General features: G+C 53.0%; 1 protein-coding gene across 1 annotated transcript in view; it reads right to left on the bottom strand.

Moving 5' to 3' along the window:
- Positions 1 to 677: 677 nt before the first annotated feature.
- Positions 678 to 26,386, bottom strand: part of LOC115383774 (neuropilin-2-like) — a 50,376-nt gene continuing 24,667 nt past the window's right edge. The window contains 14 exon segments of the mRNA XM_030085953.1: positions 678 to 1,299; positions 1,395 to 1,457; positions 6,169 to 6,201; positions 7,580 to 7,676; positions 7,911 to 8,176; positions 11,045 to 11,149; positions 11,249 to 11,329; positions 15,491 to 15,635; positions 15,719 to 15,898; positions 16,456 to 16,631; positions 18,239 to 18,383; positions 24,531 to 24,686; positions 25,302 to 25,471; positions 25,868 to 26,023. Coding sequence (XP_029941813.1) covers positions 995 to 1,299; positions 1,395 to 1,457; positions 6,169 to 6,201; positions 7,580 to 7,676; positions 7,911 to 8,176; positions 11,045 to 11,149; positions 11,249 to 11,329; positions 15,491 to 15,635; positions 15,719 to 15,898; positions 16,456 to 16,631; positions 18,239 to 18,383; positions 24,531 to 24,686; positions 25,302 to 25,471; positions 25,868 to 26,023 — 2,078 coding nt within the window. The 3' untranslated portion in view covers positions 678 to 994.

Genomic DNA, 26,386 nt, shown 5'->3' with positions numbered 1-26,386 from the left:
GCGCCCCTCTCACCCTCTCTTTGTCTCTCTCTCTCTACAGTGGTTCAGTCTCTGCCCTCAGCAGCAATCCATAGGTTGCACCGACCAACGCTCCCTGACCTTTCTGCATCAACCACAATGTAAACATGACCTTCTCTTTGACGGGAACCAGCAACAACTAAATCTAACAATAACTTCTCTCTGTCATTAAAAGAAATGTTAAAATACCCCCCCCGCCCGGGCCCTCCCCTCACCTCTAAACACATACGCTTTCTTCGCCTTGTTTTTTCAAACCTACCCGGCGCCACAGGCCAGAAACCCAAAACACGAAAACAGAAAAGGGAGTGACTGAGCAGAAAAGACAAAACTCAGGGGACGTCGGTGACTAAAATGCCGCAGACCGGCAGGAACTGAGAGGATAACTGAGGCTCGACAGGCAGCGGGGTCTGCGGTGGAGCGGACACAAAGGAGCTAACTTCTAGGCCACTGTGTTCACATGTGATCAGAAAATAAAAATAAGAGACGCTTTCTAAGCACGTTCCTAACCTACCACCGTCCCAACGCCATGTGTCTCGGCGCTCCGTGTAGTTTACGGTACCCGGTTTCAAAAGTAGACCTCTTACAAAATCTAAGATGCATTTATAAACACTTCTGTTTCGGCGGACCAGGGATCTGGAATTGATATGTGTAGATATTTGTTTTTTTTTTTTTTGAGGCCTAACATCCCCTGAAGAACAGTCCGTCTTGTAGCAACCCTCAGTGTTTCGCTTACTGGTTCTGTGACCACACAAACAAAAGAAAAAAAAACTACCAATACTGGTCTGTGCCACATGTTTCTAAGAGAAACAGCTAAAATGCGGCTTTCTCACGGCCCCTGCGTCCTGGGATCTGCACCACCAAGGAAGTATACTGACACTAAAGTGAACTGGGGGAGAGGATGCAAATAGTGAGAGGTTTTCACAAAAAAATGGCTCTGTCTCTCGCTGGGTTTCCGGCGGCGGCGGCGGCGCCGCCCTCACGCCTCGGTGCAGCAGCGCTGCTGGTTGAGTTTGACCTTGTGCTTGAGGCCGTCGTACAGTTCGAAGTTGTAGTTCTCCAGGGTGGTGGAGGAGCGCGACGACAGGCCGCTGTAGGAGCAGGTGCAGTAGAGGAGGAGGCCGGCGCACACCGCCCCCAGCAGGACGCCCAGGGAGCTCATGACGATGATGGTCACCAGGATGGGGTCCAGGGTGTAGAGCCACGAGTTGTCCTTCTCCGAGACCCGCGTCACCGGAGGGTCCGACGACGGAGACGCCGTGCTCCACTCGGGGAACTGCAGACCTGCCGGACGGCGGGAGGGAGAGGGTAAACAAACGCACCCGACATTTCAAAACTTGATTCAGGAGACGTTTGAATAACAGCGCGGTGAGCTTTACCTCCGCCCAGCGCGTCTCTGTCGCTGAAAAGCCGACCGTCGCCGAAGTCGGTGGGTCTCTTGACTGTTGGAGAAGAGAAGCAGAGGAAAGACTGGCTTTAAAGCGACAGTACGTATAAAATAAGTAGATAATGCAAACTTTATTCCCTTTCGGTGTTGGAATCTGGAGTTTCTTCCTCCCAGTTGGTGGCGAATTTGCTAATATCCCTTATTTTATTGATTACTTTTATATTACAAACAGCCAATTTCTAATCCCAGTGCCAAGTAGAGGAAGACACTGGTCCTCTAATATCATTAATGGCGTGATGAAACATCTGACAGCTCTAATTCAGAGTCTTCCACACTGCCAACAATCATCAGGTGGTCATAAAACGTGCGGCAGCATTTAGAAAGCCTGCAGCGATAAATAACCCACTGGACACTGAGAACGGCTTTGAATTCGCCGGTGCTGATTCGGATCATCGGCGATGTGACATCCACTCAAAACACACAAGTTAATAATAGAAAAATATGACTTTATTAATAGAGAAAGGTCATTAAGATACATTCCTGTCAAACACACAGTCATCACATGGGACGGTATAAGACTGCTCATTCTGTGTAAATAAAAATGCAAACATGTCATCGGCAAACAGTGAACATCACCCGCCAGAATCACAATCACCGACACGATTACACCGTCCGGTTTAAGAGTGGTGGATCAGACCGTCCAAAAGAAAACCAAATTAATGGGAACAAATATCAGTGCTTAAGTAGTGCTTGTGGCTGGCGGCGGCGCCCTCGGCGAACGCCGCCAGCCGAAAATTGATATGTATGCGAGTGTCTGAATTGGAAGATTACAAGTGTGGCAAAAAAGTGGCGATGAGCTGCAGCACTTCAGACCAGCCCGATGGCTCAAGTGTACTTATACTTCAGATGAGTTTTCTTTTTCACTGTGTGTGTGTGTGTGTGTGTGTGTTTGTGTGTGTGTGTCTGCGCTGGCTGCTCTTGGCAAGCATTCAGGAGTGGGAGTAACTGCTTGGCAAGGCACACGTCCAGATCTGGAGGTCTTTGATGGCCAATGGCATTATTAATACTGTTTCCAGGGCGACGGGAGCTGGCGGGCCGCGGGGCGGGGTGGCGGCGGCGGCGGAGGTGTGGCGGATCGGAGGGAGAAGTGCTTACCGCAGCCTTAATAAATGTTATCTGTCCATTAACTAATTACAACTATTACAGGCTTGGAGCGTTAATGGTGTCGAGATGGATCAAGTCGGGCGTCCAATCCTTCCTCCCAAAGTTGATTTAAAAGCACATCGCGAGCTCGTGCCAGAAAACACCCCCACTCCAACTCCACACACACACTCACACACACTTGACAGAAAAGTGCAGCTTCTAAATTATGACAACAAATGGAGGTGCTTTCTGCTGAGCTGTGGGCCGGCGGCTGATGGATTCCTGCAGCTGCGACGGACCCGGGGACGCACGGCCCGTTGAGCCGCAGACTGACGACCCGCGATTTCATCCGGCGCGAGCTGCTGAAGCCGGCCGGCGTCAAACCCGGCCACTTCCGCTCTGACTGATGAGGGGAACCGCCGCCAATTCGTCCATCTCGGTCACGTGTTTGAGGGGTTCAATTTTAAGAAAACATTATTTCAGTTGGATATCAGCGAGAGCGGCATTAGCTGTGACTTATTTTACGCTGGCGTCGTATGGCACTGAAGGGAAAAAAACCATCCGTCGCTGGTAGCTCTGCTCTGGTTTCCATAACATCCCGGAACGTCGTCAAGGCAGCGCATGTACAGCAAAACACACCCGGCTTATGGCTTCCAGCTGCATTGTGGGACGTGTAGGAGCATAAATCACAGAAGGGAGGAGCGGCGGCGGACAGATGTGTCTATTTACACGCCGGAAAACAACAACAAGCGCGCATTCGCACCCAAAAACAGGGACGGGGCCCGGCTGGGCTTTCATCAAAGGCGCGGGGGAACAACGGCGGTGGGTGGCGTGGAGCGTGGGTGGGGGTGGAACAACGTGCTTTATTACAACAGAGAATCAAGATGAAACACTAAACACTGAAGACGGCTGCATCCATCACCGGCTGACGCCTTTATCAGGAGGAGACGAGACGTTCAATCAAACCAGCTGCTTATCTCCATTTTCTGATGCAGGACTTTAAGTATGATGGATTTGCATTCCTCCGTTTTTAAATGTGCACATGCTTTGTTGAAGAAGGACAATGGAAACATTTTTTTTTTTTTTTCTCTCTCTCGCTCTCTGAAGTTGCAGCACCCTCGCTATTGGCACGACTCGTATCGCAGCTAACCTGTGTCGTTGTTACAGAGATACCGGGAGCTTTGTGTTTGGCGGCGCCGGCCGGAGCGCTTCCGCGGCGAGCACACGGAATCCCTCTCAGCCTAACAGTTTTCTCCTCTCTCGGAGCCGCTGGTGTCTCTGGGGTCTTGTTTGAGCCTTGCGGTTTGGCAGCTCGGGCTGGCTCTGGCGGCAGAACTGGCTCCGCCCCCACATGTCCGTGCTGGGGTCATTCCAGGAGGACCGCCGGGGAGGGGGGTGTTCTGACGAGCCAGACGGCGCTCAATGGTCCGAACCGAGCTGTTCGGATAAATAACTTACTCAGACTCCAGTCCTCTCGTCGGGAGCAGCGCAGTGTGAAATGTCAACAGCAAAACTCCTTCACGAAACGGGGGAGAAAAGCACCAACCGAAGCCACGTCCAGGAGGAGCAGGGGGGGGGGGGGGCGGCCACAGCAAAGGATCTGTCTCTAGCAGAGGGTCCGGTGGCGGTCCCGGCTGTCCAGCCTCACGGTCAGGACCGGCTCCACCCCTGGGGCGGCCATACTGGACGACCAGTTAGAGTACTGGAAGCACTGCGAGGAGCTGTGGTAGGCCACCGACAGCTGGCTCTTCTTGGTGGCCAGGTGTTGTCGACAGCAACAGAGGGCTCTGACCAAGATGGCCACGGCCAGGAGGAGGAGGGCGCCGCCGGCGGCCATAATGTAATACCAGTGGATGGGCAAGGGAGGCACAGGAACGCCTCCCCCTGGTGGAGAGATACAGAATGATTGTCCAGCGGGAAAAGAGAGGAGTGGCACTTGTTTATTTTCTACTTCCTGTTTTCCGAGCAGCAGGCGTGCACCTCATACGAGCATGCACAAGCATGCCGGATGCAAAAAAAAAAAAAAAGAAAATTCATCTTCACGGCCCAGAAATTAAAAAAAAAAAAAAGAAGAAAAGGAAAGACATCCATTTGGGTTGCAGTTGGAGGACAAGTTTTCACACCAAGATCATCGAGGGATTTGGTTTGAAATTAGTCCAATCAAGGCTCCAATAAAATGCGGTGTAATTAATTTTTTTTTTTTCTCTCCCCGCAAAGCTCCAATGAAATTACTTGGTGTGAAACAAACGCCAAAATAATTAGTTAAAAAAAAAAAAAAGCAACTCACACACATTGAATTAAGGGGCTTCCTCTTCCTGCCGTCGGAAGTCACAAACCGCCTCCTGATCTCTCCTCACAACCATGCAAGAATCAGTCGGACGCCACATGGGAATCCAATGTTCCACGGCTCTCTCCGAGCTCCGTTTGGACTGGGATTTGTTATTTCGCTGGCTCAGGTTGGCAGATTTCTTTTGAGTACATAATTTATCCTGTTTCCTTTTTCTTTTTTTTCTTTTTTTTTCCTTTTTGTCATGCATCCTCCTCCTGGCCAGTCCTCTCCTCCTCCAGCCAAGCGCCGTCTCCTTGGAGACTATCTCCACAGATCCTCTGCACTGCCGCCCCTGGCTTCAACCCCCCCCCCGCCTCCTCTTCTCAAATTCTTGGTAAGAACCTACTAAGCAGCTTCCAAGAAGCTTCTACTCTTGCATCCAAGCCTGCTACGACAAAACCCCCGAGGATAGCGGGAATCGGGGAAAAAGAAAAAAAAAATGGAGGCGGCGTGTCGGTTCCAAACGGGACGTGGAGGGGCTGCGTGGAGCGTGTCGCACCGAGCGGGGCTGAATACATCCTGATTTCTGGACCGTGTCACATAATTACGGAGGGAAATGGCGCGTCGCGGCTGCTACTTCACACTGCCACACACTCATTAGACGGAGCCGAGCCGGGGAGCAGAGCGGCGGACGCCCGGGCTCCTCGCTGCTCAGTCACTCTATCTGATTGCGTTTCGCTGGGGATGCTGGCGATATTAATGTGTGTGTTTGTCAAAGGTTAGACACTCTGCATGTGCGTGTGTGTGTGTGTGCGCGTGTGTGGGAAGGCACGGGAGCAGAAAAGCCGCAGAATTGCAGCACACATCGCACCGGTACTGAAACCAGCGGGCTCTTATCTTATTGGACGGCGTTATGAGATGCCAAAACACTAACATCAATCTCCCCGGGTCTCCCCCCGGACGCTCTCAGTATTTTTCATGAGGCAGACAGTTATTTAAAACCCTTCAGGCTGCGTCAGGCAGCCCGGAACTCACAATATGGAGCTTTTCTTTCACATATCCGAGGTGTTCTTGCCTCGCCTTGCACGCAGTTTGCTTTTTTTTTTTGTTTCCGCCGATGTGCAGCGAGAAGTTACTGCCATCATTTGGATTTTCAACTCTGGAACATCTGTTTAGTCTTTCGATGCTTGATTGTGCTTTACAAAAAAAAAAAAATGTTAATTTTGAGTCACACAGCTCTTCTAAGTGGTTGAGACACCTTTTATGCCACCAAGCAAAAAAACCCAGGCTAGTGCAAAAAACCAACGGGCAGGAAGCAAGACCGGAGAGGGGGCGACGCCAAAGTGGAACTCACCTGGATTTTCCGGAGAGAAGGCGGCGAAGGGTTCTGCGAGGACACAGGGAAGCAGAGAGAGAGAGAGAGAGAGAGAGAGAGAGAGAGAGCTTAGATAACTTTAAATATGAGCGAAAAGTCAGCCAAATGTCAAACAAATGTCACAAGACTATCAAGCTCCTCCTGAGGAAATTTAAGTTAATTCCTCAGACGGCTCACATGAATTATGGCATTTACTGGGCGCCGGCGCCAGAGTGCGATTTCAAACAGGGCGCATTGTGTGTGAGGAGAGTGAGCCGGGCGAGCGCGGGGCGACGCCGACGTGCCCGTCCGCAAAGTTCACACATTTCAAGTTGTTTATCTGCGGAGTCCAGTCAAACCAGAGCAGAACCTTCACTCTGACTGCCTGGAATGCAAACACAAAGACCTGGAGTGTGTGTGTGTGTGTGTGTGTACGTGCGTGTGTGAGTGTGTGTGTGTGGGAGAGAGGGAAAGAAAGAAAGAAAGAGGGAAGTCGACATGGGAGCAGCCGCCTTTTGGCGGCAACGCCAACGTACTGTGAAGAAACTCAACTGTGGAGGGTGATAAGCAGCATCCCAGCATGCTCTGGGAGTGGCGAAGGTGGAGGAGGAAGGAGGAAGCAGGAGGAGGAGGAGGAGGAAGGAGGAAGAGCAGCGTGGCGGCTTGAGGAGGGGATTGTCTGTCATCTTTGTTCCTTCCGAGCTGCTGTGCTGCTCAGACTCTCCCAGGACTCTCATGACACACACACACACACACAAACACACACACACACACTCCGCCTGCTCTCCTCTGTGGTCCAGCTCCAGAGCTGGCTGGATGTCAGTCAGCAGGTTTTTGGCTCTGATCTGGTTAAGACCCTCTCCGAAGCCCCTGCTCGGGCCAGATTACGGCGCCGCCGCCGCTCGGATCGGATCGGCTCGGCTCAGCTCGGCTCGCACCAGGCGCCCGGAAAAAAAACTTTCCCGGGAAACAGCCTGTCTAGTAATTCCCTTTGACGGCTCGGAAAAAAAAAAAAAAAACTGTTTACAAATACGACGGAAGAGTGAGAGAGCAGGAGAGACGGAGGGAAGAGGAAGAAGAGGAGAAATCTAATGAAACATAGATTAGCATCGCCGGGGCCCACGGGGCCTTTATGGCCTAGTTTTCCTATTCTTCTACCCTTTCTTCTTCTTCTTCTTCTTCTTTTGTGGAGGAGTAAACGCTGTCCCTCCCTCTCCTCCCTCCTTTCATCTCGTCACTCGGTGGAAACGTTGGAGGGCGAGTGGGAGGAAGAGGAGGAGGAGGAGGAGGAGGAGGAAGAGGGGGGTGATGAGTATGAAAAGATGCTGCCGGGGTCAAAAAGGTCGTGTGTGTTCATGTTCTCACGGTGTGTGTGTGTGTGTGTTTGTGTGTGTGTGTGTGTGTAACTTACGTGTGCATTCCTTCAGAGGCGAGCTGGAGCTCATGTGGATGTTGTCGATCCAGATGTGTCCTCTGGTGCCGTGCACGAAGAAACCCTCCATCACGACCTGGAGAGGGGCGAGGAGGAGGAGGAGGAGGAGGAGGAGGAAGACAGGAAGAAGCAAAGGGGGAGGAGGCAGAGTGAGAATGAGGACAAGCAGCAGCAGGAGGAGGAGAAAGAGGATAAAAAGTTAATACGGAGCTGAAAGTTGCGATCATCCTCTGTTCGTCTGCAAGGAACCTGACTTTTTCATGAGAACACTCAGTGTGTGTGTGTGTGACGTGTGTGACGAGCCCGTCACCTGGAAGTCCTTGGGGGAGCGGGGCAGGATGGTGCGGCCCTCCCTCCACACGGGGCCCTGGTCGTCCCGCAGCGTCCACAGCACCGTCTCCTCGCCGTGCGCGTCCCGCAGCAGCACCCTGAGGTGGCCCTGCGCCTCGCCCCACAGCTGGTAGGAGAAGGAGAGGCAGAGCGGCCCCGTGTCGGCCGCCACCGCCGGGCTGAGCAGGCGGGCCTGCTGCTGCTCCGTCTTCAGGCCGGCGTCCAGGTACAGGTAGCTGTTCAGCTCTGCGGACGAAAACAATTCAAAATAAATCAACAACTGTATCATCTGATGATCATTTATTTAAACAGATGTTCTCCTTTCACTGATCTGTTCACCTACTTTAAAAAAAAAACAAACAAACCATAAAATCTGAATTTATGTCACACAAACAAGAGTAAATCAAACTGATTCTCCACAGCCACGACAGAGCCGACTGCGGCCGGCTTGACCTGGAGTCTGCCGGCGACTACAGTCAAATGAAAGTGAAAGAAAGAGCCTGATTTAATGGGTTTTCATTTCAGCCCCGGGGGCAATAAAAAGAGGGGAATCTGTATAGAGGCCGCTGAGACACACACACACACACATTTAGTCACACAATTATCACCATTAATCATGGTCGTTGGCACGCTCACACACGTCTATATCCCCGCGTTCGTACACAAGACGTCTTTTCACACAGTCAGACGCTTCCAGCGTGACTCCCGAGACAAAGAAAGAGCGCTAATCACCAGCCGGCGAACAGGAACGGGAATCACCGCCGCACAATATTCACAACCGAACAATGGGGATATGACAAATATAAACACCCAGAAGAATACGTGGAGTGAAGGCGGGACTCCCGCCAGGACCCGCGGGGCCGATTCCTCTTCATTCCCTTCCAGGTAAACGACTCAAACAACGGAAAAGTCCGACAAGCCGCTCCACACTCCGTTTGTTTACACCAGAGGATGTTTAGTTTGCAAATTGGATGCCGACGTGGACTCCATTGTGCGCGAATGAGGCTAGCGGGCCGCTGCGTGTATTTATGGGTGTGCGTGTGTGTGTGTGTGTGTGTGTGTGTGTGTGTGTGAATGGGAGAAAGAGATTGCGTGTGTGTGTGTGTGAGAGAGTGACTCAATGAGGCGTCTGGTAGAGAATTTCTTAAGTGGGCCCGGTGGGAAAACGTCCAGTATCAACAATCTGCAGATTAAATCACCTGCTTCATCATGAACAACTGTGTGCGTGTGTGTGTGTGTGTTTTTGTGTGTGTGTGTGACTACGTGCTTTGTGTTTTACAGGCCGAGAATCAGCGAGAACATTAGGATGTGTCTGTTTCAGCGCTCAGGATGTGTTTACACTGCATCTGAGCTCAGGTTATTGGCTGGACTGATAACCTTTTACTGTCTGTGTGCGTGTGCGTGTGTGTGTGTGTGTGTATGTGTATGTGTGTGTGTAGAACACACAGGCTGCGTCTGAAGGGACAAGTCTTCCTCCGGTCTGACAGCTCCCCTCTGCCCGCCATACGCCCAGCGCCGCCTGTGTGACACTTCAGACAGTATGTGTGACAGTTTGTCCCTTGGCCCTGTGCAGCTCTGAAACAAGTGTGTGTGTCTGTGTGTGTGTGTGTGTCTGTGTTAGAGTGAGCTCTCCCTTGCTGCATGAGACACATTTTCTTGAGAAAAGTGTGCACACTGAAACGTTTGCAAGTGTGACCGAGGCGTCACAGGCTCCTTCATCGCGTTGTGTTGAATCGAGGAGGACTGCAGCACACACACACACACACACACACACACACACACACACACACACACACACACACACACACGGTCCAGACAGCTCGCAATGGGGACTCAGCTTTGACAGAAAGCCCCCCAAGCCTGGACTGGAGCCTGGGATGGGATGATACAGCATCGCTTTGAGGCTAACGCTAGTTAGCTAGCTTTTACTGGCGGCGTGCTTGGGTGGTTCGGCCGGATCGGAGGCTCTTGCGGGCCAGTTTTGGTCCGCGAGCCTCATGTTTGACAGCCCCTGCTCCAAACCGCGAGTGAGTTGGTGTTTACGGGGCGGATTCATGCCGCAGTCCTGCGGGGGATTAAACAGTGATGCGATAGCGGTGAAATAATGATCCTGCTGGAGTTTCTGACCTTTGACACTGCGAGGGGGGGAAAAAAAAAAAAAAAAAAATCAAAGGCTGGCGCGGCGTGTCAAAACGGCTGGAAATGATACTTCATACATGAAAGCCCCAACCCGACTAATCTGAGCCGGCCTGATGAAAGACGGTGCGTTTGAAGCCCCGGTTATGACCTAAATAGGTCATACTGGAGGAACGCCGCCGCCGCCGCCGCCGCCGCCGTGTTATTGAGCCCAACATGACCCAGGTGACACGACAATTTCAGGGGAAAAAAAAAAAAAAAAAAAAAAGGGAAAGAAACCGGGGCAAACCGAAGCTCGTGTTTAATTCTGTGCAGCTGCAGAGATGCTGAATGTTTCATGGAGACTGGCTAAAAACCCATGAATTTTAAAACAAGGTTGGGAAAACAATCCTGTGACAAATTATAAATAGCACTACATGTAAAAAAAAAAAAAAAAAAAAAAAAGGGGGGGGGGGGGGTGGCTGGCTAAACCCAGCAGGACTCCGCCTCTGTAGCTTTTAATAACATGCCAAAAGCTGCAGGTTTTGATCTGCGGCTGTGTGTGAAGGGGAAATGATTTCTTCAAGGAATGTCTAAGGAGATGGAAGTGTGCTGCGGCGTCATGGGGGGGTGACGGGGGGGGCAGCGGAGGCCGGCTGGGAGTAACCGCTGCTCTCTGGAAACTCCTGCTCTCCACTTAATTGGAGCTACTGGGTCTTAACCCCTTCCTGCCGAGGCGCTGCGTCGTGTGTGTGTGTGTGTGTGTGTGTGTGTGTGTGTGTGTGTGTGTGTGTGTCTCTCAGTTCATTTCCATCCTCATTCGCTCGGAAAGCACAGCGAGGCCGGAAGACAATGTCGCCGCGAAATTAGAGCGGAATTATTTTAATCAAATTGAGAAAAAAAACCCAAAGGGGCTGAAATGAAGAAGCACAAGGAGAAAGAGTCTATTTAATGATCGGAAACAAGCCCCTCGCGTGGAAGAGCTGCCGGCCGACTCACCGTGGCTGTGCAGGGACCAGAGCAGCGGGGCGTTGGGGTCGTGCGTCCACCCGCACAGGTCGCGGTCGAAGTCGCACGCGCTGTCCGACGGGGGAGCGGTGGCGGCTGGAAGGAAGAGGGGAGGAGGAGGGAGGGGGGGGGGGGGGGTGTCAGAGGCCGAGCCGCCGGGAATCGCACCGGCGGCGCTCGTCCTCTCCGGCTCACCTGTGGTGGTGACGGGGACCGTGGTGGTCTGGACGTCCGGGGGCGCAGTCGGCGTGGCCGTGTCGGCGGGCGTGGTGGTTTCTGCAAGAGAAGAGACAAAACACGGGGCAAAGGTCAAAGGTCGGGAAATGACGAGACCAGAACGGGGCAGACAGGAATGGAGCACAGCGTCTTTCAGAAGCTGCTGATACTCCTGCCGCAACCCGAGCCGCTCACTATTATCAGCACGAAGGCTGGAAACAGCTCCAACGTCTGGCCAAAAGGTACAAATAACAGAAAACAAACAAATCCAGTCACTCCACGCTTTCTGAAACCGCCAGGTTACATGAGACTCCAGGCCTGGGTGCTTTCGCTCCGATGACAACGACGACTGCAACCATAAATCCTCCTTTATTTACACCCCAGAACGAACCGCTAACATGCTAAGACTGCCACGGAACGAGAGGAGAAACGGTCCGCCGCCGCCGCCGTGAATAAACCGCAGCTGGAAACAAACTTCTGCGTGAAGCGGCGGAGCTGATCGCTTCGACACCGTCGGACGGACAGACAGACAGTCGGACCGAGCGTCCTGCTGGGACGGATTTCACTCTCTGAGCTCGGCGTCCAGAAGAGACTCAGATAGCTGAAACACCCACGAGGGCGCCTGTCAGGACGTGTCTGAGAGCTCCGGCTTCAGAGTCTGTCCAAAACACACACAAGTGTAAGTGTGCATGTCCAGATGCAGAATAACACACACACACACACACACACACATTAGAATACACACAAACGAGTGGCGCTCAGGCTGATGGATGGATGTGTCTCACACACTGCCTGTGACCTTGGAGGGGATGATCGCACTGCGAGCACACACACTCCATCCCCACTAAGAAACTCACATTTGAAGATTTTATTGTAACAGTCTGACTCATATTGAAGCACGTGTTACAAACATGCACGGTTTGTGCTTTTAAAGCTGCCACACACACACACACACACACACATGTGGAGCAGGCCGCGGCTGGAATGCGAACAGGGGAAGAGCGGCGTGTTATTGGGAGCAGATGCGCCGACCCCGGCGTGTCGTGGGAGTTCGGGTGGAGGAGCGAGCGTGGGCCGCCGCCGCCGCTCCTCCATTCCCGTCGGTTTCATCACGCCATTAGCACATCTGAACGCCGACTTGTTTTTCTGTCACTTTTACTCAGCTGAACTGGAGCGGATTGCGCCGGTTTGACATCAGGGGCTGCGAGTCTGCTGATCTGAATCATCCATAATTATTCGTCAGCTTTTGTCTCACTCGAGTCTTTTCAAACATCTGGAGTAGAGAGAGACACACCTGCATGTAAATCAGTGACAGTTTCCCTCTCTGCGGTTGGACGACTGAACGCAACACAGCCAACACGCGCCGAGCGACGCACGGTTGATCTGCTTGAAAGAACTTCCTGGAAACGAGCGCGACGGCGCCCCGGCTGGAGGAGCGGCGGAGATGAAAGCGGCGGCCACAGCTGGCGACGGCGTCTGACATTAACCCAGCGTTAATGTCACGTCCTTTATGCCGGCCATTAACCGCCTAATGAGATTCCTATCGCTGGCAGCCTGCTGGGAAGGTAAGGCCGCCCGTCCCGCGCTCCTCTCCTCTCCGTCACGTGCACGCCGGCCGTCCCTTCGTCCTGGTCCTCCGTCTGTTTCCCGCAGCTTGTTTTTGCCTTTTCATTGCAACCTTTCCCACATGTGTGCGTCGAAACAAAACACACATAAGCGCCAGAACACGCGGCGCGGCGCATTAAGATTCCGCCGGGCTCCTGAGCACTCCGAGCTTTCAAAGGTCAGGCCTTGTCACGGTGTAAATGTGCTGACCTTTCCCGGGTGTGACAGGAGTGTCGAGGGCAACGGGAATGGAACTGACTCCACTGAGAGTGTGTGTGTGTGTGTGTGTGTGTGTGTGTGTGTGTGTGCGTGTGTGTGTTAACGTATGTGACCTGCCTAACTCGGGTTTTGGTCCAAGCGCCGCTGCAGGTGATGAAGCAAGGCATCGACGAGACGCCCGCACTTAAGACGGGGACTCAGGGGAGCCGATGGCGTGGATAATGGAGGCGCACGCTCACGTGCACGTAATGAGACCATCTCCTGAAGGCTCGGTCCTCCGCACACACACACACACACACACACACACAGGGTGGCGAGGGCCGACTCTGCCTGCACAGAAGACATTGCTCACTCTAAAAGAAGCTGAGTCAGCAATATGTCAGAGAAGAGGAAAAAAAAAAATCTTCAATTATGTAAAAAGCCTTTCTGTAAATCTCTCCCTGGCAGTTGGTGACACACACACACACACACACACACACACACTGACGAATCGATGCTCCTGCACGCATACTCAAAAGAACACGATGAGAAAGACAAGTAGGTATTGTTTGACGTTCCGCTGGACTCGGATCAGATAAGGGCTCATCCACCCACACACACACACACACACACACACACACACACACACACACACACACACACAATTGTCATGTTTAGAAACACTGCAGTGACTAACTTTCTCCACAGCTACCTGATTCCAATTGTCACACTCACACAGGAGCAGCTGAAGTCCACCACCATGGTGTTTTATTATTATTATTATTATTATTATTATTATTACTATTGTTATGATCAGGCAGCTTCTCCGTATTCCGTCAGATTTTGGAGGAGTGAGAAACGAGCTTTGCGTTCCAGCCGTGTATGCATGCATGAGCTCCACTGTTCGGCGCTCCTGAGATTAAAATGATTCCAGGAATAGATGAGATATTTTCTTCTCTAAAACTTCCTGCCTGCGCTCATGCATTTTTCATTGTGGGAGTACGTATACTGAAAAATTGTCAGCGTCGAGGCTGCTGCGTGTGTGTGTGCGTGTGTGTGTGTGTGGGGAAACAGAAGGAGTCGGGACCCTCGGCAGCGAGCGTGGAAAAGAGGTGTGAGTGATGAGTAACAGACGAGGAGAGGGGGGAGAAAGAAAAGAAAAGAAAAAAAAAGAACAAAAACATTTAGAAACCCACGCACTGGGCCTCGGGGTGGGGAAAGACGGAACGGCAGCCATGTGGAGGACGAGCTTCGCTCGGGTGTGGAAGCCGCCGATACGTTCAAACTCCACCAAATCAAAGGAGCGGCGGGACCGGGGCCGCCGGAGCAGGCAGGGAGACAGTAAATAGCCTGAGCGGGGAGGGAAGTGAATGATTTATAGGGTGTCAGCGGTGGTCCGCTCTCCCCGCTGCGTCCTGGTGGTCTGTGAACAATGCGCGACCCTTAACGACGGCGTTCCTCCGAAACGCCGCTCCCATCTGATAAAACTCAGCTCCGTGTGGGGAAAGAAAAAAAAAGAAAGAAAGAAAGAAAGAAAAAGAAACCCCGGCTTCTTGATTTTTCATTTTCTTTCCGTCTCTGCGAGCGAGCGAGCGCCGGTTGTTAAACGCCGCGGTCGCCACAGGTCACTCGTCAATCACTGGTTAATGTAAAACACACCGCTTCCTGCGTGCGGCGGGAGATCCTCTGCAGGGGAAACGAAACGCCAGCGGACCAGGTGCGCGAAACGAGGCTCCGACGACTCGCATTCGGTCGCATTTTCAAATATTCTTCCACCATTAAGCTGGATAATTATACATTCTGATGGATGAGGCGCGCAGAAAAACAGACGGGTTCACATTACCCAGCATGCAGCTCGGCCCATTAAGACCTGATGCTGAATTTGTGTCGATCCCCTTTTGATCTTTTCAACATTTGTTTGCTCCAACTTTTCCCTTCAAAGACGCGATTCCACCTGAGTGTTTGCGAATATTTCGGACGCGTGTTTTTCCCCGGGAGTTTCTGGTGACGCAGCGAGATTCTCCATATTCCCTGAGACGCAGATGAATCACCTTGATGACGGCGGCGGGCGACTGGCGGGAGCGCGGTAAACCTATCCAGCCTGTTCAGGCGCAGAGGGAGGGGTAAACAGCGACCGTGCATATGTTTGTGAGTGTGTGTGTGTGTGTGTCTTTAGTAGTGCTGCTGCACATCTGGGTAACAGACCATGTTGGAACCAAAGCTCTGGTTCTCTCTCTCTCTCTCTCTCTCTCTCTGGGGACACATTCCTCCAAAGCAAACCCTGTCCACTCCCCGCTGAGCAACATCCACCAACTCCCGTGTTCCAGGTGAGAAAATACAACTCTTCATTTCTCAGCTCCTCCATCACGACGGCGTGCAGACGGCGTGCAGAGGGATCTGTCCGGAGGAGCGCCCTACCTGGAAGGTCGCAGCCCAGGATCTCCACTCTCATGCCGATGCCGGCGGGGGACCAGCGCTCCGGGTAGAGCCGGACGTACTGCGCCACCGTCTCCTCGAAGTGGCGCAGCTCCGGGGTGTCGTAGTGCGTGTTGCCCTCAAAGATCTGCCGCGGAGGAGACGAGCGCGTGAGCGAACGCCGTGAGACAACGCCACGGCCGCCACCGCCGCCGCCGTCCCCCCGCTCACCTTAGGAAGACTGGTTTTCACGTCCATGATGAAGTTCCACTCTTTCCCGTTCACGCTGTAGGCGACTTTATACTTCCTCACGAACGCCCGGTTCTCCGTGGCGGCGCCGCCGGCGGCGTCTCCTCCCCTCGCCCCCTGCGTGATGACCCCGCGCACCGTCTTCGGCACGCCGAGGTCCACCTGCGGACGGAACGGCGAGCGTCGTGCGGATCAGACACGTGTTTTACACACAAACAGCTTCCAGAGCCAAACGGCGACATGCTGCAGCTTTGATTGGAGCGACTGAGCAACACGGATTAATCAGTGCAACATGTGGCGCTGCATTTGATTCTCCTGCTATCTGCATCGTCACAGATCAAACTCGGATGCGGCTGCACGATCGGAACATGAAAAACTCAGGACGGGTTTTCCCCCTCGTGGTTACATCTGAAGGAGTCATGTGGCTCCAGTTATGCACAAACTCACGCTACATACATGGTGCGTAATGACCCGCCCTGGAGCTGGTTTCCACTTCGCTCACGCTGTGTAAAAATGTATTCGAGTCAATAGTTTGCTTCTTTGTAAATCAAATGTGCAACACATGTTGTAATGTGTGTGTGTGTGTGTTGCTTTATTGACTTTCTCTGCGTGCCGATCAACAACAGCAGGTTCATTTGAATCTGGAGCTCGCCCGCTGGCAGGTGACGCTGCTGTGGATTTGCAGGAGCTGAGGTTAAGGTTTCCGCGGCGCGTGTTACCTGCAGCCACTCCTCTCCGGCCAGCGGCTGCGCCGGCGCCGGGAACCATCCGGAGCGGCTGGCCACCAGCCGGGCGGCGCCGGGGCTCCACACCATGTCCCGGCTGGACGAGGCGGAGATCTGCGCGTCGGGCAGCAGGCCGGACAGCAGGCCCTGCAGGTCTGAGCACGGCGCGTCTGGTAAAGAGCAGAGAGGGCAGAGTTTTACCCCCCCGGTTACACACATTCCCGCCAGGGAGCAGTTCGGAGTTCAGACGGGAGGGGATGAGGTGAGAGTCTGAGAAACGCAGCACGGCGGCCTCATGCTCAATACGCAATTAGCCCGCCATTAGCGCCATAAAAGCAGATGTCAGAGACCGCTGCTGAATGGGCATCCGTGCACTTCACATCTCACACACACACACACACACACACACGTCTGAGCGTCCCTGAATGCTGCTCGCCGCAATGTTTCTTTACATTTGGCCTCAAACGGCCTCAAATACACCTGAAAGCACTCAGAAATGGAACGCATTCCGACGTGGACAGAGGCAGAAATGAGGATTAAAGGGGATGAAGAAGGTACGAGAGCGGCAAAGAGTCAAGACAACGAAAAGAGAGAGACTCGGAGACGCTAAACGCTGCGAAGAGACGCCTCCAGAGGAGAGCAGGAAGAGGAGGAGAGGCTGGAGGTGGGAGGAGTGAGAGCCGGGAGGCAGCCAGAGAAGACGAAGACACACACACACACACACACACACACACGGATCGAGAGAGGCAGCGCAGGAGGAAGGCAGATGGGGAGATGTTAGCTGTGCTGACGGTTTAAGAGAACACAGATCAAAGTTTCATGCTGTTATGTCACTGCAAATGCAGGAGATGTAAATAATGAATTAAAAGCACAGGAAGTGTGTTGCCCGGGTGTGTGTTTATGCGTGCGGCAGGTGGGCGGCTGCGTGTGCGCGTGTGTGTGTACATTTCAAAAAGCTGCGCACGCTTTTTTTGAGGTCACCTGCTAAATTTAGAACGGGCGCAGATGTACCTGTACTGTAAGAGCTAATCGCTATTTGAACAGCAGCTGCTGCGAATCACAGGTTCTGATGTCGGCGCCAACGCCGGGCCATGAAAGATTGATCGGCGCTCGTTTTCTCGACGTGGAGGAGCTCGCCGAGCAAAGAGGACACATCAAAAAATAAAAAAAAAAGAAAAAAGAAAGGATCCAGAACTATGAGAGGGAAAAAAATGAGGCGGCGGCGGCGGCGAGGGAGCCGGAGACGGAGAGCGAGAAGACGGAGAGACGTGGGAGAGCGCTGAAAAAGGAAACTGACACTGGTGGAAGAACAGAGGAGAAGTTTCCTTTAATTAGCCCGAGGGCTGCTATGTTTAAAAGACTGGAGGAGGGGAACGTGGGAGAGAGAGCATAAATACACAATGCTCAGTGTGTGTAGCTTCGCTGTGTGTGTGTGCGCGCGCGCGCGCGTGTGTGTGTGTGTCATACACAGTTTAGGAAGTTAAATGTTTTTGAAAGTGGATTATATTGAAACTTGCACTCAGCACAGCGGGGATGGCCAAGTGCAAGGCAAGCAGCTCTGCTGTTTTCAGAATGACGCAGTCGTCATTAGCAAATGTACTTGTGGGCATCTGTGTGCAAAAGACTATTGATCAACTAAAAGCAGGTTTTTCCGCGGCGCGGCCGTTTGGGGGGGGGGCTGAAGTTTGAGCTCTTCGGTCCACCTGCAGGATCCATACGGGGGAGGGGTGTTAAATAAAGGCCTTTAATTCAAAAGGAAGAGAGGAACTCCACGCACCTGTAATCTGACACCCGTAGAGCTCGAATCGGAGGGCGATGCCGTTCTTCCAGGTCTGCGGCCGGATGCGGACGAACCGGGCCAGGACCGGCTGCGGGACCCGGTTCAGCACCACCTCGGCCGGATCCGTGTTGGCGTGGAAGATCTGCGGGAAAGGAGGAGGAAAAGAGCTTCACTCTCCGTGTTTTAATAGATCTTATGCGCTGCGTTCACGCCCTCCCGCGGTGCACGGCCTCGCTCGGCTTCACGTGCACAGTAGCGGGCCGGACGGAGCGCAGACAACCCAAACACGGAATCCGGTGTCGCCGGCCCAGCTGTCGGTGTGTTTTGGGGTCAAAGGTTCAGCGCCGGGAGGCTGGGAAGCCCGAGTGAAGGATGGGGCTTTCACACACACACACACACACACACACACACACACACCTCTCCGCCGGAGGGAGCCGTGGGAGACGTGACCCCCTCCCCCCCAGGTGGGCAGGAAGGAGGGAAATTCACTTCACTTCTCCGTCCGGAGCAGCTCTCCCTTCCTCCGCCAGGAGGGCGGGGCCGCGGCCGGGTGGTCCGGCTTCTTCCTGTCGGGGGCAGGAAAGCGTCCCGCCGCTCCCGGAGATGCTTCGGACGCCGGCGGCGTGCGGCCGTCAGGAGGTCACCGCTAAATCTCAGCTGATTGTGCGCAGAGTGACGACACACACAGCCCGGCGTTCGATTACAACATATTTACCAAATGTCCTCAATCAAAGCCCTCACAATGGGAAAGATTCAATAAGAGAAAAAACGATTCTCTTCAGACAAAAGTGGACAAAAGCCTTTTCAATTTCTGCAGAATTTAATTTGAATGTTTTCACAAATCCGCTGTTGTGATTTTGACGCCCATGCCATTATCTGAACAAGAACTTATTCTGCGTTCTGCTGCTTCAAGGATCTTCCAGACATCAAACTGCGAATAAAACTGAAACGAGCTGTAATATTGTGCTCAAAAGCTGCGATCGAGTGTTTCCATGAAGCTGAAGGGGGGACCTTGCGTTTTGACGTGGAGATAATCGGCCCGGATCGCTGCGAGGCGGAGTGCGTGAGTGATCCGCTTCCCTCCGCTCTCACCACATCACTCCACTCATCTCAAACGTTTCCTTCCAGATCCCACACGATCTGTCCGCACCTCCTCTTTCACCCTCATGCGCCTTTCTTCCTCTTGTAGGTGGCCACTGGCTGAAACCACACACACACGGGAAACCACAGGAACACACACACACACAGATAAGCGGAGGAAGCGTCTTTTAAGCGACTGCTGAGTGTCACCGACTGGATGTGTTTGTGGTGGAGCGTGCTGGCTGGCGGTGACCGACAGTTCACACAGCGACGAGCGACTAGCAGCTACAAGCAGCCGAATTAAAGATTTAAAGCCGTCACTTCTAGAAAAACACACACACACCACACCCACACACACACAACAACCCAACACAGGTCCCTACATGGTTTTTCTTTTACTGGAATCCGAGCTCAACGCGATCAAACGTAGCAATCCGCCCGCAGCCTAAAAAATTTGATCGCTTCCTGCTGTTTGATGATGGTTTTTTTTTTTTGTTTTTTTTTTTTATCCTAATCTGAAGTGAAAATCCGACTGCTTCTCTGTGCGAGTTGGAAATACCACAATGCAATGCGACCCATATGTGAAAAATTCCCACGCCTCTCAAAAACGATATTCCAGAAATTCCCCAACCAGTAAAAGACCACGAGTGATACGACTCCAAAATCCTGCTCCGGGGTTTTATTTGATTTTCGGCCCGGCCTGATTAAATCAAGCGGAGCTGACAGCGGTAATACAAAGCGGCGTGAGTGTTTGAACAGATAAGCGGGTCTATCGCTGCTGTATCTGCGGCTGGATCGAGGATCGACAGCTGCTCTGTTTACCTCAGAGGCACAGCAGTGGATGTGAGCTCTTATGGGGGTTATGTAAACACCTACGCATGCTCACACAAAGGCGAGCGCACGATGGGAGGGTCGGGCCGCCGTCTCCCACTCTCCGACGTCTCAAACAAAGAGCGAGACGGAAAACGGCGGCGAGGAGGGGAAAAGTAACCCCCCCCCCCCCCCCCCCCCCCCCCCCCCCCCCCCCGAAGGATAGTTAGAAGCAGATGAGGAGCGGTGACGGGGGATGAACGCAGGACAGAGCTCAGAATTTAGGAATATGATGAGAAAAATGTGGACGAGGAGGCAGCGAGCCACGGCGAGAACAACAGACTCACTCATCACCGAGACAGGAAGCACCGTTTAACCCTTCATAGGATCCCACTCACTCACCGAAAGCATGATGGAGATCACACCTTTTATCCAAAAAGGACTCTAAAGGAGTCCAGACGGGGAAGGCAGCGTGTATGTTTCCATTAAATAAAAGTCTACTTTCAAAAAGTCGGACGTTTAAAAAAACATTTGGGGAATGTTTGCCAACTTAAGCTTCCCAGAAATGTCTCCAAACGCTGAAAATGCCCCCCCCCCCCCCACCCCGATCACTCAAAAGCCATTAGCTGGAGCATTACAACCCTGCCAGCTGCTTTTCTTTTGTCTTCATTTTCAGATAAAAGCCGGGACGGCGGCCAGCGACACGCAAAAGGAAGGATCTGTTCAATCAGAACGGCTCTCCGGCGGAGGAGAGGAACCTCCTCTGTCCTCTGCTTCCAGGACACCTGAGAGGTCACTCCTGACCCCAATACCTCCGAGGTCAGAGGTCAGCGGCCTGAGGAAGCAGATGGTTGGTCATTGACCAGCTCGGTGATAAGGTGGTTACTTTTTGACTTGTGAGGAATGAAGCTTTTCAGAGCCGCTCACAGTTTAAACAGCGGGCGATCTGAGCGTCATCGAGCGACACGTCTGAATCCAGAGGCCACAATCAGGCCCGCTTCACCTCAGCTGGTCTGGACCGGTGAAATATGACCAGCAGAACCTTTTAATTCTAGCTTTATGTCTGCTACTTTGAGGAAATTTGCCAAGAAAATCAGCATTTTCTTTTAAATTTGTCCAATTTGCTTGGTGGTCCGGCGGGCCGGATTGTGGCCACTTGCGGGCCGGTTTTGGCCCTCGGGCCTCGTGTTTGAACCCTCTCTCCTCAAGGCCGAAACAAGGAGAGCTGGTTTGATGAGTGTAAAGAGGAGGAAGTCTTCAGATGGAGGAGGAAGTAAAACAGAGTTGAAAAAAGAAAATTGAAGTGAAGAGCAAATCGTCAGTTTGCACTTCTGGCCCCGTGTCCTCTGGTCCTCTGATCCCGTGTCCTCTGGCCCCGTGTCCTCTGGCCCACCTCAGTAATCTGCCCGACAACCGGTTGTTTTTTTTTCCTCTTTCTTTTTGCGGACCCCGCCTCTCACGTGACGCGCTATCGAGGTGGGTGAATAATTAATGCCGTCATGTTGTGTCTCCTGGTGTGGAGAGTCATGAAAATATAACGAAGACCCCATTACGCGCGCACACACACACTCACACACACACGCAGAGCCAGACAGAGCAGCCGGCGACGGTCAGACTTGTTTGTGTGGACAGCGGCGGCTGCCGGCACCGCGGGTATTTAACTATTGATGACCTCTCCGGAGAACGAGGTCACCGGGAAACGAGTTTTTATAAACATCCAGCATCCAGATCGGTAAATACGCCTCCGTCCGCAGAGGACGCTTCCCCGGATCTCATTAAACCCTGAAACCGAGGCCTTTTGGCGAACGACTCCTTCCTCTGACAGTGTTTTCCGTCTCGTGTGCGAGTTTTAACGGCGCGGAGGATAAAGGGAAAAAACAAAGCGTGAAGGTGGGGCAGTGTACGTGTTGAGCAGATTTTAGCTCAGCCTCACGCGCACAAACACACACTGTGTGCTTTAATTTGTTTGGAGGGTGCAGGTGTGTGTCTACGCTGCAGAAATCAGCTGTGCGTTAGCATCTCCGTGCGATTCCTGAGTGTCCTCACGTCTCATCAAGTAATGAGGCGCGTATGCGACGGATGTTACTGAGAATTAACAAGTCACATGGGTGTCAGGTTGCAAATGTGTTGGCATGCAGAAAATGAGGAAAAGAAAGAAAGAAAGAAAAAAAAAAAAAGCTGGCGCGCCTGCTGAATGCCTTTCTGATGCTGCGACTCAATTTCTTTAACAAAAAGCTCAATTTCCAACAATGCCCCTCCTGTCACACTCCCTTCTCACTCCGTTAAATCCTCTGACCTTTGCTCGCGCAGCAAATAAGGACACACACACACATCCAGACGATGAATTGCAAAGTGCTTTTTCCCCAATAACACACACACACACACACTCGCACACACACACTTTTATTCGCGGGTGATTCATATCTGATGCACAGGCACACTCATGGCTCAGCCCTGCACAAACACACACACACGCCCCCGCACACACACTCCTCCAAAGCCACAGTAGCTTCCAGCTCGCTGTTAAATGACAATTAGAAGAACCAAATCCAGAGTCATTACGGGACCCCCTGCCGAGAACGGTGCTCCAACCACTTAAGGGCTCTTCGGGGGGCTTAGAACCAGCGAGCTGGGAGTGTGTACGGGGCGAGCGCTGGATTAGCGGTCACGGAAGATTCGGCTGCGCGCCGCTGGGACCGGAGGAGAACCGGAGAACCTGAGGGCGGCGGGCTCTCCTCAGTTTTAAGACACATGAGAGAAATGTCCAACAAACCCCCGAGAAGTCACAATCTGAGATCCAGAATCATTTCTTAGACTCTCTCACGTTGCGATCTGCAGCTCTGCTGGTGTGAGATCCCCTCTCCTCTGCAGTGACTCAGTGTTGCTTGCATTGCGCTGAGCGACAACATGCCATTTACGACGAGCTCTTTAACGCTCGCTCGCCGTATGATGATGACATTTGCATCCATTTCTGCAGGGATTTCGCATAAAAGCGCCGTGACGCATTCTGCCATTTGCGATTCCCACTAAAGCATGATATCATCTATCAGCCGTTCTCCACCATGATGGAAAACTGCACTTCAAGCTCAGCATTTACCGGCCAGTTCAGCCGATTGAACATTTAAGATAAAGGCCGAAGCATCCGACGAAACATTCGCCGTCCTCTCCTGCTGCGGAAGATTCTCCCGTCTTTTATTGATCTCGCGCGTATAACCACCCGCAAATGCAACGCAATCTCTCCCCAACCTCATGTTGATGCATCTGTCTGAGCCGGCGTCTGAGAGGGTCCGAGCGTTGCTGCTGTTTTTTTTTTTTTTTTTTTTTCTTTCCTCTCTGTGCAGACAGATTAGTGGACTCAGATTACAGAGCGCAGACAGACAGGCACACATCATATACATATGCGAACACACGCACAAATCTCCAGACGGAGAGATCAGCCAGAGGTTATTTAAAGGGGGGTGCTTCTGTGCATGTCTGTGTGTGTGTGTGTGTGTGTATGTGAGATTGTTGGGGGGGGTCGTCTGGAGGGTTCTAATAAATTGCACAGATGTTGACTTAAAAGTCAAATCCACGTTTCCCTCCATAATCTCCACATCACATACCCCCCACTGGCCCCACCCAAACCAATCACCGGCACACAGAACATCGTGTGTGTGGGGGGGGGGAGCTGAGGGGTGGCTCCCTTTATGGGTAAGTGTGTGTGGATTAACCCCTCCTCCTCCAGCCACTCTTGCACTCTCTATTTTTCTGCTTGAAATCCGCGGTGACCTTAACCCAGATACGAGGGGCAGAGGTGGAATCCCCCCCGGAGTCCGGCTTACTGTCGGTCGCACCGTGACAACGCTCATAAAGCTCCACCTGACATGCAAGCAAACGGGGGGGGGGGGTGGGGGGGGGGGGGGGGGCTCACGCCGAGCGCCCCCACGCCACCGAACGAGCCGGCCGGGCGCGGCGTAAACAACACCCAGGTGTGTGTGTTTATACGCGAGCGAGCGTGAAGTCAGGAAGAGGTGATAACCGGCGGGCCGGGGCGAGGGCGCACAGAGGACTCCATTGTTCTTGTTTTGTCAGGTCGGCCCTCCTCTCGCTGTCTCCACCGGGTTCTCGCTCGCGAACTCATGACCGGGGTCACGGCTCGGAGCGGAGGGAGGGGAGAGGGTCCTTCAGGAACGTTGCATCCTTCGACGTCGCCCTCGGAATGAACGCCGCGGCCTTTTCAAAACAGCTGCGAAGTGCGTTTCGAAAAGCCGCCCACGAGAGTTCAAATCTAATTTTTCGAAAGGGAAAGCCGAATGTTATGATAATGCATTCTGGCGTTTGACCCGGCCCCCTTCCAGATTTGTTTTCCATAAATTACTCTGACACACGTGAACGTAGGCGGGAATACAAAAACGCTTACCTTGTGGTTTTTGCCGTGGCGGTACACCATCCAGTCCTCGCCGTTGGTGCTGACCTCCAGCTTGAAGGTGGTGACGAAGTAGCTCTTCTGGGTCTCCTTGGACACGGCGCCCTGCGTGGCGATCCCCGTCAAAACTTTGAGGAAGTGAAGGTCGACCTGTAAGGAGGAAACGCGAGACAATGTGTGCGACGCCGCGAAACGGAACAGATTAGAAAGCAATGGAAGCGGAGAAAAAGAAGAAATGTGGAGATCAGAGGATTTATGGCGCTCGGCGCTGATGTAGATACCAGAGACGGAGCAGCTGCTGCGTCTATCTGTCACACGGGCGGCGGGCGGCGGACGCCGACTGTGGCCTGCTGCTGGGGAGCGAGGTGGGATTCCAGTGTGTGTGTGTGTGCGCATTGTCATGTGTGCAAACGGAGGAAGGCTGGAGGCAAAGATCAATGGCACGGTGTTGAGATGCATTCCAAGGAGAGCGCCTTCATCAATCACGGGCTCCTCGCCGCTCTGCGTATGCACGCGCTCGCGTGTGCGTGTGTGTGTGTGTGTGTGTGTGTGTGCTCCAGACAGGAAAGATTGAGAGTGCAGAAGCACTTCCTTATCATCAGTTCACAGTTCCTCCATTTCCTTTATAGGTGTGTGTGTGTGTGAGTGTGTGTGTGTGTGTGCTCACTGTACACAAGATGCTCTTCCTCCGCGTGAGTATCACTGAGGAATGTATTGTCCTCCGAAAGTGAACTTTCAGTTTTTTTTCCCAAACCAAAGCCGCACCTGGATGTACTCCTTGTTGCTGTCCTCGGCCGGCGTCCAGGCGTTGTCGTCGTTGTTGAGGCGCGCCTGGCGCGACAGCCAGCGGTTGTCGTAGAAGGTGGTGGACGCCGAGATCTGGTCGTCGCTGATCTTCCCCGACTCCATGCCGAGCGCCATGCTGCAGTGGAACGCTGGCGGGAGGAAGAGGAGGGGGAGGAGGGGGAGGAGGAGGAGGAGGACGATCCGTTACAAAGAAAGTCGTAGGATTTTGAGACACGCGCGCCGAGGCTTACGGAGGTTTATTCAGACGACACAAAAAAAGGACAAAGGGAGACCGAAAGCGGGCTGAGAATGTGAGCGGAGGTAAATTGAAGTGAAGTTAATTTACAGTCTCAAAGAAAAACAGTCTGCCTCTGAGAAATCAGGCTCCGAGAGGGAGAGACTGAAATGAGCATTCGAGAGGAGACGGAGAGGCTGAGATGAAGAAAGAGAGACGAGATGACAGGAGAGCGCGGGCCGCTGAAAGCGGGTAAACAAGCCGAGCGCGGGCGGCGTTTTGCAAACACGCGCGGCGAGGAGAGACTCACAGTCGGAGACTTCTTTGTGCGTCATGTTGTAGCGGGCGGAGAAGCCGTCTTTGGCCACCGCCATGTCGGTGTGGAAGGACAGCGACAGCAGGCCGGACGACGACTGGATCTCCGGGGGGATTTTGGTCCCGCAGTAGCGGCCGATCAGGGGGGACACTGCACACACACACACACACACACACACACACACACACACACACACAAAAACCAAATTATCGGTTTGGAGAGGAGAAGAGTGAGGAGCGGCGTGTTCTTTCCATTTCGGCAGTGCACAGGTTTCCAGTGGCCATGCTGCTTCAGTAAGTGTTGTCTAATGAGTCACAGCATGCCGCCCCCCCCCCCCCCCACCCCCACCCCCACCTCCTCCCATCATCCCTCTCTCTCTCTCTCACTCTTAACTCTCCTGTCCATCCCTCCATCTGCCATGTGTGTCTCAGCCAGAGCCCAGCAGGGAAATCCGAATCCCTGCCTTAATGCAAAAGCTGCACTGGGATCAGCTGCAGACACACACACACACAC

The sequence above is a fragment of the Salarias fasciatus genome, assembly GCF_902148845.1.
Source record: "Salarias fasciatus chromosome 23 unlocalized genomic scaffold, fSalaFa1.1 super_scaffold_20, whole genome shotgun sequence".
NCBI classification, from domain to species: Eukaryota; Metazoa; Chordata; class Actinopteri; order Blenniiformes; family Blenniidae; genus Salarias; species Salarias fasciatus.
This window is presented reverse-complemented; position numbering and strand designations above follow the sequence as displayed.